This window comes from Tympanuchus pallidicinctus, unplaced genomic scaffold, assembly GCF_026119805.1.
Source record: "Tympanuchus pallidicinctus isolate F22 unplaced genomic scaffold, pur_lepc_1.0 scaffold3, whole genome shotgun sequence".
Taxonomy (NCBI): domain Eukaryota; kingdom Metazoa; phylum Chordata; class Aves; order Galliformes; family Phasianidae; genus Tympanuchus; species Tympanuchus pallidicinctus.
The window spans coordinates 100,737,160-100,753,480 of NW_026294747.1; the positions used below are offsets into that span (position 1 = coordinate 100,737,160).

General features: G+C 41.7%; 1 protein-coding gene across 1 annotated transcript; it reads left to right on the top strand.

Annotated features, from left to right (window-relative positions):
• The first annotated feature begins 7,049 nt into the window (after nt 1–7,049).
• On the top strand, nt 7,050–15,703 carry LZTFL1 (leucine zipper transcription factor like 1). Its single transcript, XM_052694212.1, has 10 exons — nt 7,050–7,149; nt 7,362–7,486; nt 8,241–8,435; nt 8,895–8,955; nt 9,777–9,845; nt 10,526–10,591; nt 10,729–10,806; nt 13,260–13,433; nt 13,904–14,007; nt 14,747–15,703. The coding sequence occupies exons 1-10, from the start codon at nt 7,147–7,149 to the stop codon at nt 14,763–14,765; spliced, it is 894 nt and encodes a 297-aa protein (XP_052550172.1). The 5' UTR covers nt 7,050–7,146; the 3' UTR covers nt 14,766–15,703.
• The last annotated feature ends 618 nt before the right edge of the window (nt 15,704–16,321 follow it).

Below are 16,321 nucleotides of genomic sequence, written 5' to 3' on the forward strand. Positions count from 1 at the left end.
TCACATTTATGTTCCCTTCTCTTTAGGACCCCCCAGCACCATGATCTTTGCTGAACTGCTGTACGGCTGATACTGGTTTCACTCATCCCCAACAAAATTTCCTCAATGCCATTGAGGCCCAGCTCTAATTACTAGCCAGTAATTAAGAGAACAGCAACAACTGGGAGAGACCCTGGGCTGAACTCAGCTGTCATTGGTACCATCCTTCAACACTGCCATTATTGTTGCCTTAAGGGCCAAGTGTGGCCACAGGAAAGCACCAGGTGCTGCTAATGCCTTCTGCTCAGCAGCAAAACCTGCCTCAGTGTTCTTCCATCACTAGAAGGAAGAGGGCAAGGACAGGGATTTCCAACCATACAGAAAGTGTGTTAAAATCAGGCAAAGTGCTCAGCTGGTTTGTAGGTGGGAGATGAAAACCCTCAGAGAAGCAAACAGGACCAGGGAAAAAAAATTAAATCTTAAATCTCAGAGACCAGAGCATGGGCTGTTGTTAATCCTGCTGGTTATTTTTTTCCTACCATGCCCCATTTATTGTCATTGCAAACATGACATTTTTGTCCACCACAGTGGGAACTGGGCCATAATGGCTTGAACATTACACATCTTGCCACATTGCTGTCCAATCGCATACATACCCACGCTTAGTGCTGTCCACACATAATAAGCCTCAAAGCAGATCCTGTAATTTCCCTTCAGCTCATATCATTATGAAATTGAGAACCACTGCTTTCCTCGCAAACATGCTGCTTTCACTCCTGCCAAAAGAACTTGAATTGCAGAAGTTTTGTTTGTTTAACATATGTGGGAAACAAAGACCACTAGCATTCCTTATGTCTTCTTTCTAACTCCAAGGTGTTTAATTTAAGACACAACTTGGTAGAGAGCTTTGAACTCCCAGTTTATCCCACATATTAGCCACAGAGATGCGCTCGGCTTGATACGCTCATCAGTGCTGGAAAGATTTTGCAGAAATAGGCCATAGCTTGGGGTTACACCCTCTTCTGGGGCTGACCTCAAAGTTTCATTTTTCACAGCCAAAACTGTACTGTGCTCGCACTGAATCTGAACTGAAATACACACACCCCTCTGGAAAAAAAATACTGATTTTCCCCTGTGCTCTGCTTGGCCTTTTTATGGGAGGCTGTGGCCAGAATTGGCTCTTGGTGCTATAGGAGTCCTCTGGCCAGCAGCTGTGCCATGTTCCCGTGGAACTTCCCATATATCATGTGTCTGCTTCTGGCCTCTGCCATGAGCACAGAGTAATTAAAATGATCAGACTTGTTTGTGAGTTAGATGTCAATTTTTGACATGTTTATGACCTGCTTGTTTGGGGTTTGTTTGAGGGTGCATCCTGTTTTTACCACTTTCCTCACTAACCCAGTTGCAGGTGGAAGTGCAGGCTGCCTTTCTGTGACTCCGAACCCAGACAGAACATGCTGGTGCTCCAGAAAACCAGAAACTACCCACTCTGTCCTGTGAATGCATTAAACATCCAGGCTCCCAGGGCAGCAGTCATGGTACTGAGTTCAAGAAACATCTGGAAAGCACACTAAGCCACATTGTCCGATTTTTGGGTGGTGCCATGAGGAGCCAGGAGTTGGATTCAATGATCCTTATGGGTCCCTTCCAACTTAGGATATTCTATTGCAGTTCCAGCTCAGTTCAGACCAAGAGTAGGGTAAGCTGCCACTGTGGGTGCCATGAAATAGGTGATTTTTCCTTTGGTTGATGATCACTCTGGTGCTCTTTATCACTTTTCCTATCCTCAGACCAGCCAAGCTGAATGGGAATAATGTCTGGGCTGTGGCTATCAAAAGGCAGGCCCTGCTATCATGCACCTATCTGCACCATCACCAAAAAGCAACCTTTACCATGTCCAAAAAGTCTCTACCTTCTTTCTATTTACATAGAAATGTAGGGACTCCTTAGCTGAGAACTGAGTTCAAAAGGCACTTGAGTCACTTTGGTTGTCATCACTTTCTCAACTCTTACTCAGAACTGCACTCCTCTGCCTCTGCCTAAACTTTTAACCCCTGAGAAGCATTTCTTTGTAGTTTGGAGCGCTATAATGTCAACAAGATAGCATTCAGCTGAAAAAAACAGGCCAAGTCTCAGAGAAGTCCATGTATGAAGGCCAAGAAGAACAGCTGTTTGAAGCTAGCTGCAGAGAAATGCCAGGGGAGCAGCAACAGCTGGCTATGACTGCAAGCTGAACAATGTCAGACATATTTATAAGGGTGAAGAAGGTGCAGCCTTCTTAGTGTCCTACAAAGCATCATAAAAACATTCTCTTAGCAAGGTTACTGCTGAAACCCATAGAAGATTTGGTGGCAAAGAAAGCAGACCAGAGAAAGGCTAATTACAGGATCCCCACAGAAACACCAACCCCTGACTCACTGGCCTACCTCCCAGCAGTGCTATGAAGGGGGGCTCTCAGTCAGTGCAGTGCTGAGGTGAATATTTCCAGGAGACAAAGCATTCAGCCTGTAGGTGAGCATCCTCCAGCAAAGCAGGCACCATGACTGCCAGCACACCTTGCTATTGGATGCTGTGGGCCTCAGCACATCGGTGCCTCAATGCAGTTAGGGATCAGAATAACCAGAGTTATGAGTTAGATTCTGCACACTCACAGCTGTTTAAGATCTCATATCAGGAAGGAGGGCACATCAAAATACTGATTTGTGTTGATTTTTTTCTTTCTCCTTCCTTAGAGAATTACTTTCACTGGGACAAAGTACAGGTCTTTGGCTTCCTTTGGTACTACACCATTCAATTCAGCCTTCATGCAAGACTCTGGAAGGTGTAGAAGCGAGGTGAACCTGAAAGGGCTTTGTCCTAAATCTGATAGCCTTGTCACACTAAGAAATATTCACTTGCTGAGGGACTTCATGTGTCCCACAGTAATGCTCAGACTGCATGATTCTGAAATTGGCAGGAGCTCACATAGTCCTCTGGGAAAAGTTATCTTCTGAAATACAGTCACAAGCTTTTGAACCCCAAGCATTAAAAAAGTAAAACAAGTAAAACACCAGAAAATGTCAATAAAGTATCTAGCGTTGTGAGTGCAAGGAATGAGATGATCTTTAAATAACCCTTCCAATCCAAACCATCCTATGATTCTATCTTCATGTCAGCTGGATCTCTAGGTGCAGGTATGTGGTTGCATCAGCCCACACTTCTCCCACAATTGGCTGCTTGTTCCCAGCTCCACTCAATCTTTTTCAGGGAGCCAGATGCTGTAACCCAGAACTCCATAAATAATCTATTACCTTCCTATTTGTAGTGTAACTTTTTATGAGAGGTCATCACCCTTTTTACCCACTGAAAAAAGCAATTGTGAACTCCCAGATAAAAGGAGTGAGCAATACTGAAAGTAAAGTTACATCTGTGGCTGCATTGGCTGTAGGGCCAGCTCATTTTGCAATTCATCACAGATTCAACTGCATCCTTCACCTGCTCATTAAGCCACAAGCCATTAAGTGTGGTTATGAGATACAAAGCTTGTGAAACTCCCTCTGTTGTAGGAGAGAGGTGGGGAGAGGAAGGAAGAGCCCCATTTACAGATGAAGTGCCATTTCCTAAATTCACACCATCCAGCAGACACCCAGCATATAAAATGAGCATTTTGCTTGACAACGTAGAAACCTTCCCAAAATGTTCTCCCCCAGCAGTATCTTCAAAGGCACCACAGTGAGCTAAAGAAGCAGGCTTTTGCTTCTTGGGTCCCCAGGAACTTGGGAGACCACAGTGTGGCTTCCCAGGTGCATCTATGTGTGGGTATCCATAAATACCCTTCACTGTGCAAAACTGAGACAGCAGATTGGAGGAAAACAGAAGAGCCAGGTAAGACTGGACCAAGCTATGAACTCTCCTTAGGATGCTGGATGTACACTTGTTGCCATTCTTTGTCAACATATATTTTGAATACATATGTGGAGTCTTACTGAATGTTTCCACCCGGGAGTGGAATTGAATTTGGCATCCCGTGCCATCACTGTCTGCCTGGTACAGCACAGACAGTTGTGAAGCAGTTTCCACAGAAAAGTCTCTCAGAAAACAAGCACCACGCTCACCGTGCTAGAGAGAAGTTGTATCATTTCAACTGCAACCTCTTTGCTGGCTGGATGGCTCTGTTCCTCCCAGGCTTTGGGCACACATTGCAGAAGTCAGTATTCTGTTCTTGCTCCATTAGCTCCTCCTCAACTGCCCAGACGGAACCTGCAGGCTTGGTGCAGAGCTGCCAAGTCCTGCTCAAGTGCAGAAATCTTGATGGTAGTAGCACTTAATACTGATGAGCCATAAGATGCTCATACAAGGTGCTTCCGACAAAGGAAACTCAAAGCATTTTAACAAATTCAGTAAGTTTCCAAACACCACCTTTGCAAAGTCCTGGAACAGTCATTTGTATTTTATGGAGAGAAAACTGAAGCACAGCAATTTGTTCAAGTTGACCCAGTAGGCAACTGACAGATGTAAACACGAGTTGCAATTCCCCACTGACTTCTGAACGTATTAATTAACACCATGAGGGACCAGAAGTAATCCCTTGGCATTACTTTATGTAGTCCTGGACATGCAGTTCATCTGTAGGCATCTTCATTCCTTGACTGCAAAACTAAAACAGATCAAAAGTGCAGGTGCATCAGTGCACTAATGTATTCACTATTACAATGTATTTTGAAGATGAAATTGTTGTAGTAACTGAAAAACAAAGATAAAACTGGTGCATTTTATAAGAACAAACACTTCCTGGTAATAGGCATGTTATAAACAGATGCACTAGGCTACATAACATCTAATTTTTACCAGCTTTACAAAAAGAATTGTAGAACTCACAGTTTTTAAATCTACTGTACAAAGATACAGGAAAAAAAAAGCCATGTTAATAAATGATGACCTATAAATAAATCCCACTAAAAGTGATATGCAAATTCTAGATATGAGTAAAACTGATTATTTCAAGGTTTAAACTCTTTATTCCCAAGTATTACCATTTCTGGGAAAATAATGTTTATTTCATCAGTATATTTTCCACCTGGTTTTAATGACGATCATCAACATGATTTCTGTTTGCTGCTTTGGTTTTGTGTTTGTTTTATGGAAAGCAAGTAAAGCAAAACTTTTAGGAGTGTCCAGGTTTCAGTTTTAGTAAGCACTAACCATCATGTGTGCATCTGTCCAACACAACATTACAAAGTTCCCTGACAGTTTTGGGTTCTTTCATAAAAGAGCTATTAATACATATTTAAGGGTTACTACTTTTGTGGCAATTATTCACTGTGGCTTCGACAAGAAGAGACTCCAGTAGATCACTAGATCTCAACATTTGTCATGCCAGAGTGGTATGAGATTGCTAGGTAGAGAATCAGAGGTACTATGTTTCAGCAGGATTACTTTGGCAACTTAGAATCACAGAATCATTAAGGTTGGACAAGACCACTAAGAACACCACCATCCCATCCCCACCATGCCCGCTGCCCACGGCTCTCAGTGCCACATCCACACGGTCCTCCAACACCTCCAGGGACGGTGACTGCACCACCTCCCTGGGCAGCCTGTGCCACTGCCTCACTGCTCTTTCTGAGAAGAAATTCTTCCTCATACCCAACCTGAACCCTCCCTGGTGCAACATGAGGCCATTTCCTCTCATCCCATCATTGTTACCTGGGAGCAGAGGCCAATCCCCACCTCACCATACCTCCTTTCAGGCAGCTGTAGAGAGCAATCAGGTCTCCCCTGAGCCTCCTCTTGAGGCTCATCCAGACTGAACAATCCCAGCTCCCTCAGCTGCTCCCCATAAGACTCATGCTCCAGATCCCTCACAGCTTCATTGCCCTTCTCCGGTCACACTCCAGGGTCTCGATGTCCTTCTTGTAGTGAGGGCCCAAAACTGAGCAAAGCACTTGAGGTGTAGCCTCACCAGTGCTGAGCACAGAGGGACGACCATCTCCCTGCTCCTGATAGCCACACTATTTCTGATACAAGCCAGGATGCCGTTGGCCTTCTTGGCCCCTTGTGCACTCTGCTGGCACACTTTCAGCTAGCTGCTCACCAACATCCCCAGCTCCTTTTTTTCCCCAGCTTTCCAGCTGCTCTGCCCCAAGCCTGCAGCCCTGTATGGGGTTGCAGTGGCCAAAGTTCAGGACCCAGCACTTGACCTTGTTGAAGCCCGCACAACTGCCTCAGTCCATCGAACCATCCTGTCCAGAAACCCCTGAAGAGCCTTCCCACCCTCAAGACCAACACTTCCTCTCAGTTTGGTGTCACATGAAAACGTACTGAGGGTTGGTCCCCTTGCCGAGATTATCAATATAGATATTAAATGGGGTCATCCCCAACACAGATCCATGGAGAACACCACTTGTGACTGGACACCAAGTGGATTTAACTCCATTCACCATCACTCCCTGTGCCCAGCCACCCAGCCAGTTTTTTGCCCAGAGAAGAGTACACCAAATGGGATGAAATTTGCAGCATGTCACACTGTAACACGGTGCAAAAATCTCAGTGCCAAACAGGGCTCTTAAAACTGGTTTACCAATTAGAAAGCTTACAAACTCATGTCTGCTTAATCTTTTTGAATCATAACTTCCCATCCATTTTGCACACCTCTACCCACATGCCATGATTTCTGTTTCCAGGGTTTTTGGACAAAGAGGTGATGTGGCATACAGCACAGCAAGCCAGGGGAGAGGTGGAGGACAAGAAAGATTTGCAGTGGTGCTCAGCAAAGCATATCAGCTGTGGGAAGGAGAGGAATCGGATCAACATTCGGGTGACAGGTCAGCCTGATGGTAAGAGGTCAACCTTCCTAACCACAGCCTGATGGCCTTGTTTCCTTTAGCCATGCGCTGTAACTGAGATTCAACTGAGATTAAAAGCATCCCCTAGGAAGACTGAAAAAAACAAAACCAAAAAAATTAAGACGCTCATCGGCAACGCCACCTGGGCTGCGCGGCGATCAGCGCGCATGCGCACAGGGTGACGCGCAGGGGATAGGGCCGGCGGGGCGGCCGGCGCTCGTGACGTATGCGGGCCGTAGCCAATAGGAAAGCGGCGAGGGCGCTCACGAGGCTGCGTTCCCCATGGCAACGGCCGGCCTGTAGTCATAACCGCCCCAACGGCCGCCTGGGCTGCCGCGTCGCCATGGTGAGTGCCGGGCTGTGGCGCTGCCGCGGGGCGCGGAGCTCTGGCTGGCCGGCTGACCGCGGAGCTTGCTTTATTTCCTCGCGTTGCCTTTGCTCTCGAGCTCCGTGCTCCGTTTCCAGCCCTGAAGGACACGTTGTCCAGCTGCAGACCTGTGCGTTCCTTTCTGCTTCTTTCAGTGAGTGCTCTCTATATGCTCCCATCCTTGTCCGCAGGCGGAGCTGGGCCTTAACGAGCACCACCAGAATGAAGCCATCAACTACATGCGCTTTGCTCGTTTCAAGCGTGGCCTGTGTCTCAAAACAGTGGATTCGTGCTTCCAGGACCTTAAGGACAGCAGGTACCTGGGGGGGTCTGTGTTGTGTGGTAGGATGGAGCATAAACACAACCAGCTCTAATGGAAACAACCACAGGTTGAAATGCTTTAGGGGATGGCTTCCTTACCTTACATTTGTATGTTCTTATTGATGAAGGAATGCTTTAATGGTTTAATTGCTTTAATGGTTTTAAGTTGAGGGAAGGAAGATTTAGGTTGGATGTCAGGGGGAAGTTCTTGACTATGAGAGTAGTGAAGTGCTGGAACAGCTGCCCAGAGAGGTTTGGATGCCCTCTCTCTGGAGGTGTTCAAGGCCAGGTTGGACGGGGCCCTGGGCAGCCTGGTCTGGTATTAAATGGGGAGGTTGGTGGCCCTGTCTGCAGCAGGAGGGTTGGAGCTTTATGAGGTCCCTTCCAACCCTGGCCATACTGTGGATCTATGAAGGAAGACCCAGTGATTTTTCCAAATGTTAAAAATCAAATCTTTTTAAAACTTAGTTATGTGAATTTTTAGAAGTTAACACAGGTAGTGTGACATTTCCTTATAGCTTTCTTCTGCTGTGTGCATTTCTGTAAGGAAATAATGTTCATTATTTTAGTGTTACTGACAGAAAATGTAAAGACAACAACTAGCTACTAATCTCATTAATGACTGCTGACAGTGGACATCTTCAGGAGGCTGCTGCGTTACATACAAGTAATATCTAATGTGGTGAGGTCTCATAACAGTGCAAAATCTTTCTTTGTCAGAGGTGACTCACCTTGAATTCTCCATTCAGGCTTGTTGAGGAGACCTTCACAGTTGATGAGGTGGCAGACATGCTGGATGGGCTGCAGACCATTGTGCACAGTGAAGTGGAGTCCGAGCTCATAAATACAACGTACACCAATGTTTTACTTCTGCGCCAGCTCTTTTCACAGGCTGAGAAATGGTACCTTAAGTTACAGACAGACATCTCTGAATTGGAGAATCGGTAATGTATATTTGGCCATATAGAATGTCTCCCAATAACAAAAAGACCTTCCAAATATTGATTATCTGCATGCTTTTCCTATCCATAGAAGCCTATGCTTTTTCTCTTATATCAATGACAAATTAGTGTCAAGACTTCTATCAATAAGCTGGGGGGGGATGCATGAAACTTTCAAATTTGTCAGGTAGATGCTTTTATTGGTTATGTTTGTACTTGTTAATCAGTTGACAGCAGGTGGTAGGATTTAACTAAAAAGTACTTGTTGTGTATATCTTACAGTTCTGGTGCATTTTCCATACCATTGGATGACGTTATCTATTGCACTTATTGTACCTGCATGGGATTTCTGTACTTCTCACAAGGATCTTATGTGCAACAAAAAGCATTAGCCTGGTAAAATGTGTTTCTTAGCTTGGTTCATTCATTAAATAAATGCCTCCCTTTGCTTTTGTTTTCAAGAGAACTGTTGGAACAGGTTGCTGAGTTTGAAAAGTCGGAATTTACATCTTCAAACAAGAAGGTAGTTCTATTTTAAAATATAATAATATGGAGTCACGACAGCTGTTTGAAACAGTTATTTAGTGTTTCTTCCTCATGCTGAAAATAGCAAAAAAGATATTCAGAGTAATCTTAGAAGTCTTCAAATAGCATTTTACAGTTCAGCACCAAGGCTCACACCGAGTTGCCTTAGCTGCTTCCAGACTGCAGATGTTTTGCACTCTGGCGTGCCTCATAATCCTGATCCCAGAGTCAGTCAGACCAGGGATGTGTTGGAGCCTCTGCTCCTGGGTTCCCTTCCCCTGCAGGCTGGGGTGAAACTGGGACAGGTAAGTGTGCTGGGCTTTGTCCCAGCCTGGGGGACCTTCACCCTAACCCTGCAGAACAGATGTGACTCTAGCTTATCTTGCGTGATTAGCAGTGTAGTATATTTGTTTTGTAGCTTAAGTGTATATTTAGTTAATATGTATTTGAATACTTAAAATAGTAATTAAGATTATTTTGACATCTGAAATTATTATTATTATTTTTTTTACTTACAATCAATAAAAAATTTTTTCTCTCTTCTGAACTCTTCTGTCCTTTGGTGGTTATGGATCAGTAGCCTTTTGTAAATTCAGGTTTGCACACCCTTTCTGACTATATACAGTATTGTTGTTGAGCTTTAGCTGAATATGTAATTTAAGAGCCAAGGTACCACTAAAAATGAAACTGAAGTAAAAGATGGTTCATTTGGTTTGTAAAAGAAAATTGAATGGACTGTTAATAGTTATTTTACAGACTAAATGAATAGTTCTCTTCCTTCTGTATAATCTAATGGTTTAACCTCTGTTATTTCTTTAGCCCAATGCAGAGCTCATTAAACCAAAACTGGCTCCCATAAATGAAGGAGGGTCAGAGCTGCTAAACAAGGTAAGAATTTGTCTCTTGATTCAGAGACTGGCTGCCCAGGGCCCCATCCAACCTGGCCTTGAACACCTCCAGGGATGGGGCATCCACAACCTCTCTGGGCAGCTGTTCCAGCACCTCACCATCTCATTGTCAAGAACTTCCCCCTGACATCCAACCTAAATCTCCCCTCCCTCAACTTACAACCATTTCCCCTTGTCCTGCTGTTATCTACCCTTGTAAAGAGTTGGCTCCCCTCCTGTTTGTAGGCTCCCTTTAGGTATTGAAAGGCTGCAAGGAGCTGCAAAATATTTACCTGCCTATTGATTGAAAATACAAGTGATAAGCAGCAATGAGAACTGCATGTCCAAATGCGCAGTTTGGTTTACTGGGAATCTTGATACTCACAGGAGAGTGACTGCACCATTCCCAATTCAGTAAAATAAGGACTAATTTTAAGTGAGAGGACTTACAGGTTACAGCAGAACTGGAGACTCACATTTCTTGCTGACAGAGGCAGGAAACAGTGATTTGCAGGATAGGCTTTAGGAAGAAATCAGTAGTCCGTATCAGCAAGGCCATTTTTATAAGCATTTACAAGTGTGATTGCTTTCATAAGCCATGAAACATTTTCTTACTGGAAGTATTTGGAAAATTCAAAATAGCACGAGTCTGTAAACTCTCTCTTTTTTATTTACCCAAAGACAGTTGCTTGTCTCCAAGAAGAAAATGAAAAATTGAAGACCAGACTTAAGACAATAGAAACACAGGTAAATTTCCTGTAAGCTTGGATGCTTACTGCTGGTTACATATTATTAAAAAATCTAAATAAGAATTCCATGGCTATTATTTTCATATTTTCAATTAAAATACACATATGAGGCGTTACATTTTCCGTGTGTTACAGGCTACAGCTGCACTAGATGAAAAATCCAAACTAGAGAAGTCCCTGAAGGATCTGCAGATGATCCAGGGAGATCAAAAGGTAAATATAAGCAGTGATTGGGGTACAAATCCTAGTGTTTTACACTATTGCCCACGTTGGTCTGTGTGGTATGTTTCTTTTCTAGCAGGTACAGAACTTCAGGTTAGTATTGTCGTGTTCCTGCAAGCACTGTCACACTCGTGCTGCTCTGTCAGTCAGCAGATAATGCAGTCTGCTGGTTTATTATATGACATAGGTTTTGTGCCCAATAGACCACGCTACATTCTTACCAAAGTATTATTCCAGGTACTGTCACAAAGTAGTAGTCCAGAGTTGATACTCTCAAGAGCAATGCCTGTATTAACAGATACAAATACATTCTTGTGTTCCTTCCCACTTAATCTTTTTTATGGCAACAGTAAAACACTAATTCTTTCAAACATACCAATCAATCAACAATATCAATATCAACATGGACTTGCTTCATCTCAGTTCAGACTTTATAAACCCAAATGCTTACAGATGTGTTCTGATCCCATATTCCTGAAGATTAATTGAAGTTTTGCTACAGATATCAGTGAGCATGGGTCAGATGACAGAGGTTGATCATCTTTCTACTACTTGAAGCTGTTAGCCTTTTCTATAAATGTTGATTCAGGCGTAGTGATTATTTGCTGCAGAAAAAGGCCTAAAAAATTAACACTCATGTAAGTTGGCACATAAATCCTTTCATGTCACATTGGTATTTTTGTCTGTACCCTTATTTTGATAATCAGAATTTTCTAAAGTGTGTCAATTTATAGTTGTTTCTTAAATCTAAAGCATTTCAGTGCAAACTTTTAACAAAATTAGAACACTTTAATCCCAGCCTTTTGAGAGCCTTTTTGAATTCCAGCTGTATTGACAGACTTGAAATTCAGTGTCATAAAACATTTCCACTTTGATTTTTCTCATTTTAATCTTCATTTCTTTTTATTTTGCTTACTCACTGGTTTATGGTATGTACTTATTTTTCTTAGTACTTTTCAGTTATATCTAATAACTTTCAAAATCTGTATTCAGTAATACTGTTTAATAGGGAACTTGATATATCCAATCAGGGCAAATGTTTTCTTTATCTGCTTTTTTACGCCTTACATTATTAAAGGTTTACTATTAAAGGATTTTATTAAATCCTGGACATTGGTGCTTGCTGTTTTAAAAGATTGGAAGCAAATCTCTTCCTACTTTGCTGGTTAAATCTGAATTTGCCTGAATGTCAGGGCAGCCAAGTACCTGCAGCATTCATGTTCAAACTTACTCTCTCCTCATCTGTCACTTTCTTCTCCAGCTTTCACTCTGTATTGCTGTGTGCGTGTATGTAGTTGAAACTAGCCAGGAAATACAGTGCTAATGTATAGAACTTAATTTAATTAATGAGTGTATTAGTTATTTGGAGAAAATGCTACGTTTTGTCTGGTTTCTTCTCATGTCTTTATGAGATGGGTGACAATACAATCATACGAACCCAGATGCACGTTAAGGAGCAGTTCTCAGCTTCTGTAGACAAACAAATGACTGCTGAGTCACAGCTTGTTTTAGTTCAGCAGACTTTTCTTCTGGTTTTTAACAGTTTAATAAGGTTCCACAGGCCAAGTGTGTTCCACACGAGGGGAGCAATGATTCTGGTGGATCAGGTTAGCAGAAGGACGTAGAATTTTTTTGCATCATTGTCTGATTTCAGTGGTACAGTTCAGAACAGATGGGGATCATTCTGACCCCAAAGTGTGATGCTTTTCAGCATCACAGTTTTGAACTCAGTCCCAAAATTCAAAATTCACTTTTTTCTGTGCAGGTACCATTATCAGTTGGTGTCTTACACTGAATACAAAGGAGCAGAGCTTCCTTAGTTCTAGATTTCTGTTCTTTTTAAGGTTCTGGTAGTTGAGCCTCATCCTGAGTCACTGTATTTTTGCAAGTATGAAGTTTACCTTTTGTACCTGAGAGTGATTTTTTCAAATGGAATCCACAGAACAGTTACACAGTACGTTTTGTTACCTGGGACTGATTGCCAGAAGAGTTTGGGTTGTTTCATGTCATAAGGATGTGAAGATTCCTCTTGAACAGTGCAGCATCAGTACCTGACTGCTAACATGGTCCTTAACACTTTCATCCTTCCCTTCATGTGGTATGTTTCATCATGTGGTTTCACCTCACATCTAAAGAAGGGAAACACAAGATCTTGAAACCTCAGCTGGGCAGAGGAGCCATTTCAGCTGTCTGAAAAATGCATTTATTTACAAGTTGTTGTTGTTATTTGCGTTAAAAATTACCCAGTGCTTTAACCAACTTTGTTAGTTAACTTCCTTTGTTAAATGACTTTCTCACTGTAGCACTTTTAGTTTGTGCTTTAGAGGAACAGGGCAAACGTAAGTCATAAAAATTAAGGTGTACCCATTTCTGTGGAGTTTTGCATCTGACACTTCAAATATTCTTTTTCATTTACCGTACTTTAAATATTTCTTCTTTTGAAGACTGATGTAAACAAGGATATCGTTGAACTGGAGAATAAAGTGGCAGCTTTGAAATGTCAGTTTGAGAAGACTTTGAGTGATTCTACTGCAAACCAAAAGTTCCTGGAAGAGAACTTGGTGACAACAAAACATGACTTGCTTAAGGTTCAGGATCAGCTATCCACAGCTGAGAAGGTTGGCATTTGATTGTAATGTAAAGCTCCTTACTCACTTTTTACCTCATTAATAAGTGAACAAGAACACAGAATTTATTGGGTCACGTTTGTTACTTAATTTTCATTGTTTACTACACATTTTTGTTACTTCATTGGAAACATGTTATGTGTAGAATAGCAAAACCAGAGTGAACATCATGATTTTAATGAAATAACACTTAAAAACTGTATGTGTGTTTGCATAGAAACTTTTAACTTAGAACAGTGTTCCCAGTCTTCAGAAGATTTGTTGTCTGATTTCCATAGAAAATGAGACTTGTGTTTGTCCTTCCCACTGATGTCCTTTAAATCTACCAGCTGGTTTCATCTACGTTTGGATAAGGAATAGAACTACTGTTTTGAAACTTGAGGAGGAAAAGCTCATATTTTAGAAAATGTATTAGCCTGGTTTTGACAACGTGTAAGTAATATGTTGGTGCTATTATGTAGGAGTTAGAGAAGAAGTTTCAGCAAACAGCTGCCTACCGCAACATGAAGGAAATTCTTACTAAGAAGAACGAGCAGATAAAGGATCTACGAAGAAGGCTTTCCAAGTAAGTGCTGTTCAGTCTGTCTGAACAAGATCCACATTCTGCTCCTTTACATGCTTTTATAAATACAAAACTCTCTAAAACCAGACTACAAAATTTCCCTTGGATTTCTAGTAGGCTGTTCCCTGGTTTTTGAAAAGCCAGTCCTTAATAGCTGGATGTTAGGTGTATGGGATTGAGTTGTGCCTACATGACATGAGTGAGTGTGGTAGCTAACCACAGCAGCAGCACAGAGGTACAGGTGGGATGTGTACCAGCTACTTTGACATTGTCTTATTTCTTCCACATTTCTTTATGGGAATGATAAATGGCACAGTATGTAAGCAAGGTTAGGCTCATATTGAGTAAATAAGGATATGTGCTGGCCTTGTATCAGGTAGGAAATTGTCCTTCTGCAAATGGCAAGTGAGCACTGGCAACATGGATGCCTTAGATGTGTTCTGTAGGAGGACAGAGGTGGAACTTCTAAACTTCTGTTTGTATACTGGGATTTGTGAGTAGAGTCTTATTCATGCTTTCAAGCTACTATTTGGTAAACTGGCCAATTTTAAAAGCAGAAAGTACTCTGGAAAATATATAATATTGTACTGTCTGTGCCCTTAGGCACTTGTTGAATCTTGACAGGGCTGCACCACTAGTGGGAGCAATTCATTACTTAGGTTTCATATTTTCGTTAGAGACCAAGTGTCTCTCAGCTATTTTCTACTCTGTTTTGATTTGATTTTATTTTTTTTATCCTCAGATATGAGCCAGAAGACTGAGCTACCAAAAGCTGACATAGGAAGAGCATGGAGAGTGGTGTTATTTTTAATCAAATTTTGTTTAAAATAATGTACAATTTGCTTCTAGTGCTTAAAATAACTTTCTATGAATACTAAAAGGATGCTGAAACTTCTACCCTTCCTTATAAACCCATTGTTTATTACTCTTAGTTTCTGTAGTCATGTTTTAAGTTAATCGTCAACATTCCTTGAGAAATAACAAGCAGCATCTTATTGAAGATCTGAGGTGATTCTTTACAAAGAAAGGAATTTATTTTTGTTAAGAAAAGGGGGGGAAAAAAAAGTATTAGGTTTTTAGTGGTGTCTCTGAGGTGAAAACTGGAGTGGTTTTATGAAGTATGGTTCATGTAGCCGTGAAGTGGCATTGTTTGTGAAAACTGTGTTGGTAGCAGTAAAAAGTAGGAGGGAAGAAGGAAGAAACATGCTGATTCTATAGCATAAATTCACACTGAGTGTCTGATCTCTCTGCAAAATGTGGCCAGTAACATTTTGCTAGAGGCTATTTGTTAGGTAGTGAGAGAAATATGCTTCACAGGAGAAGCAGTGGACTCTTTAAGGGGGGAAAAAAAAACCAAAAACAACACTAATTGGAGCTATGCTCTTTCACTTTATTTGAAACAAATGTTCACATTAGGATACAGATTCTGATTTTCTTCATTACTTTTGATGTTAAAGTGACAATCTGAAAAAGCATGAGGAAGTGGCTTATAGAACAGCTTTCTTAAGAAATAAGTTATTGTAGATGTTTTCACCTCCTTTCTTATTGTAACCTCACTGGAAAACAGTTTACTCAAGCCTTCAGAGAAGACCTTGTATTTAGCTGACAGCCTCTTCATAGTGCATTGTACTTACTTGTTTTTTTCTGTTCATATGTATGTTGTATGTTACTCTAAATAAAACCATTATGTTTTAAATTATCCAATCTTTAAGGAGCTTTATTTGGATAGGGTTGCTTTAAATATATTTTTAAATACTCTTAAATACTTGTAGAAAATAGCAGCAGATCAGTAAAAGCCTTGCTAGTAATATAAAGGTGGAAGTGACAGGTCCATGCCAAATTCTACAGCCCATCAAACAGCTCCAAGAGAAGTGTTCCAGTAGCAGGGCTGGGAAGAAATCTTTGGGTTAGAGATTAGCTGATGTTTACAGTGCTTGTCTCGGGAGCTGCTTGAGCTGAAATGGATCCTTTTCCTCACTCCTTTCAGTGGCTAGAGCTGTTGACATTGCTCTTGTAGTCATGCCACAGGCAAATCTGCCATGTGAGTTCTTTTGCTGCCCTTTTTCCACCGTGGTTAAGAAAGCCAGGAGTGGGATGGACTTCTGTGTCTGCAGCATACACTGACATACAAGGTCAGTTAAATTCAGAAGGTATTATTTTGCACAGTAATTAAATGTTATTTTCTTAATAGAGAGCTTCCTGCCTTGTGTTTTCTCAGAGCAGTTATTTTGACACCAATGCTTGTGTGGACAAATACTGTATTTTCCTTTGCAATGAAACTCATTTTAACAAGATCAGTTACTACTTCTAAAACAAA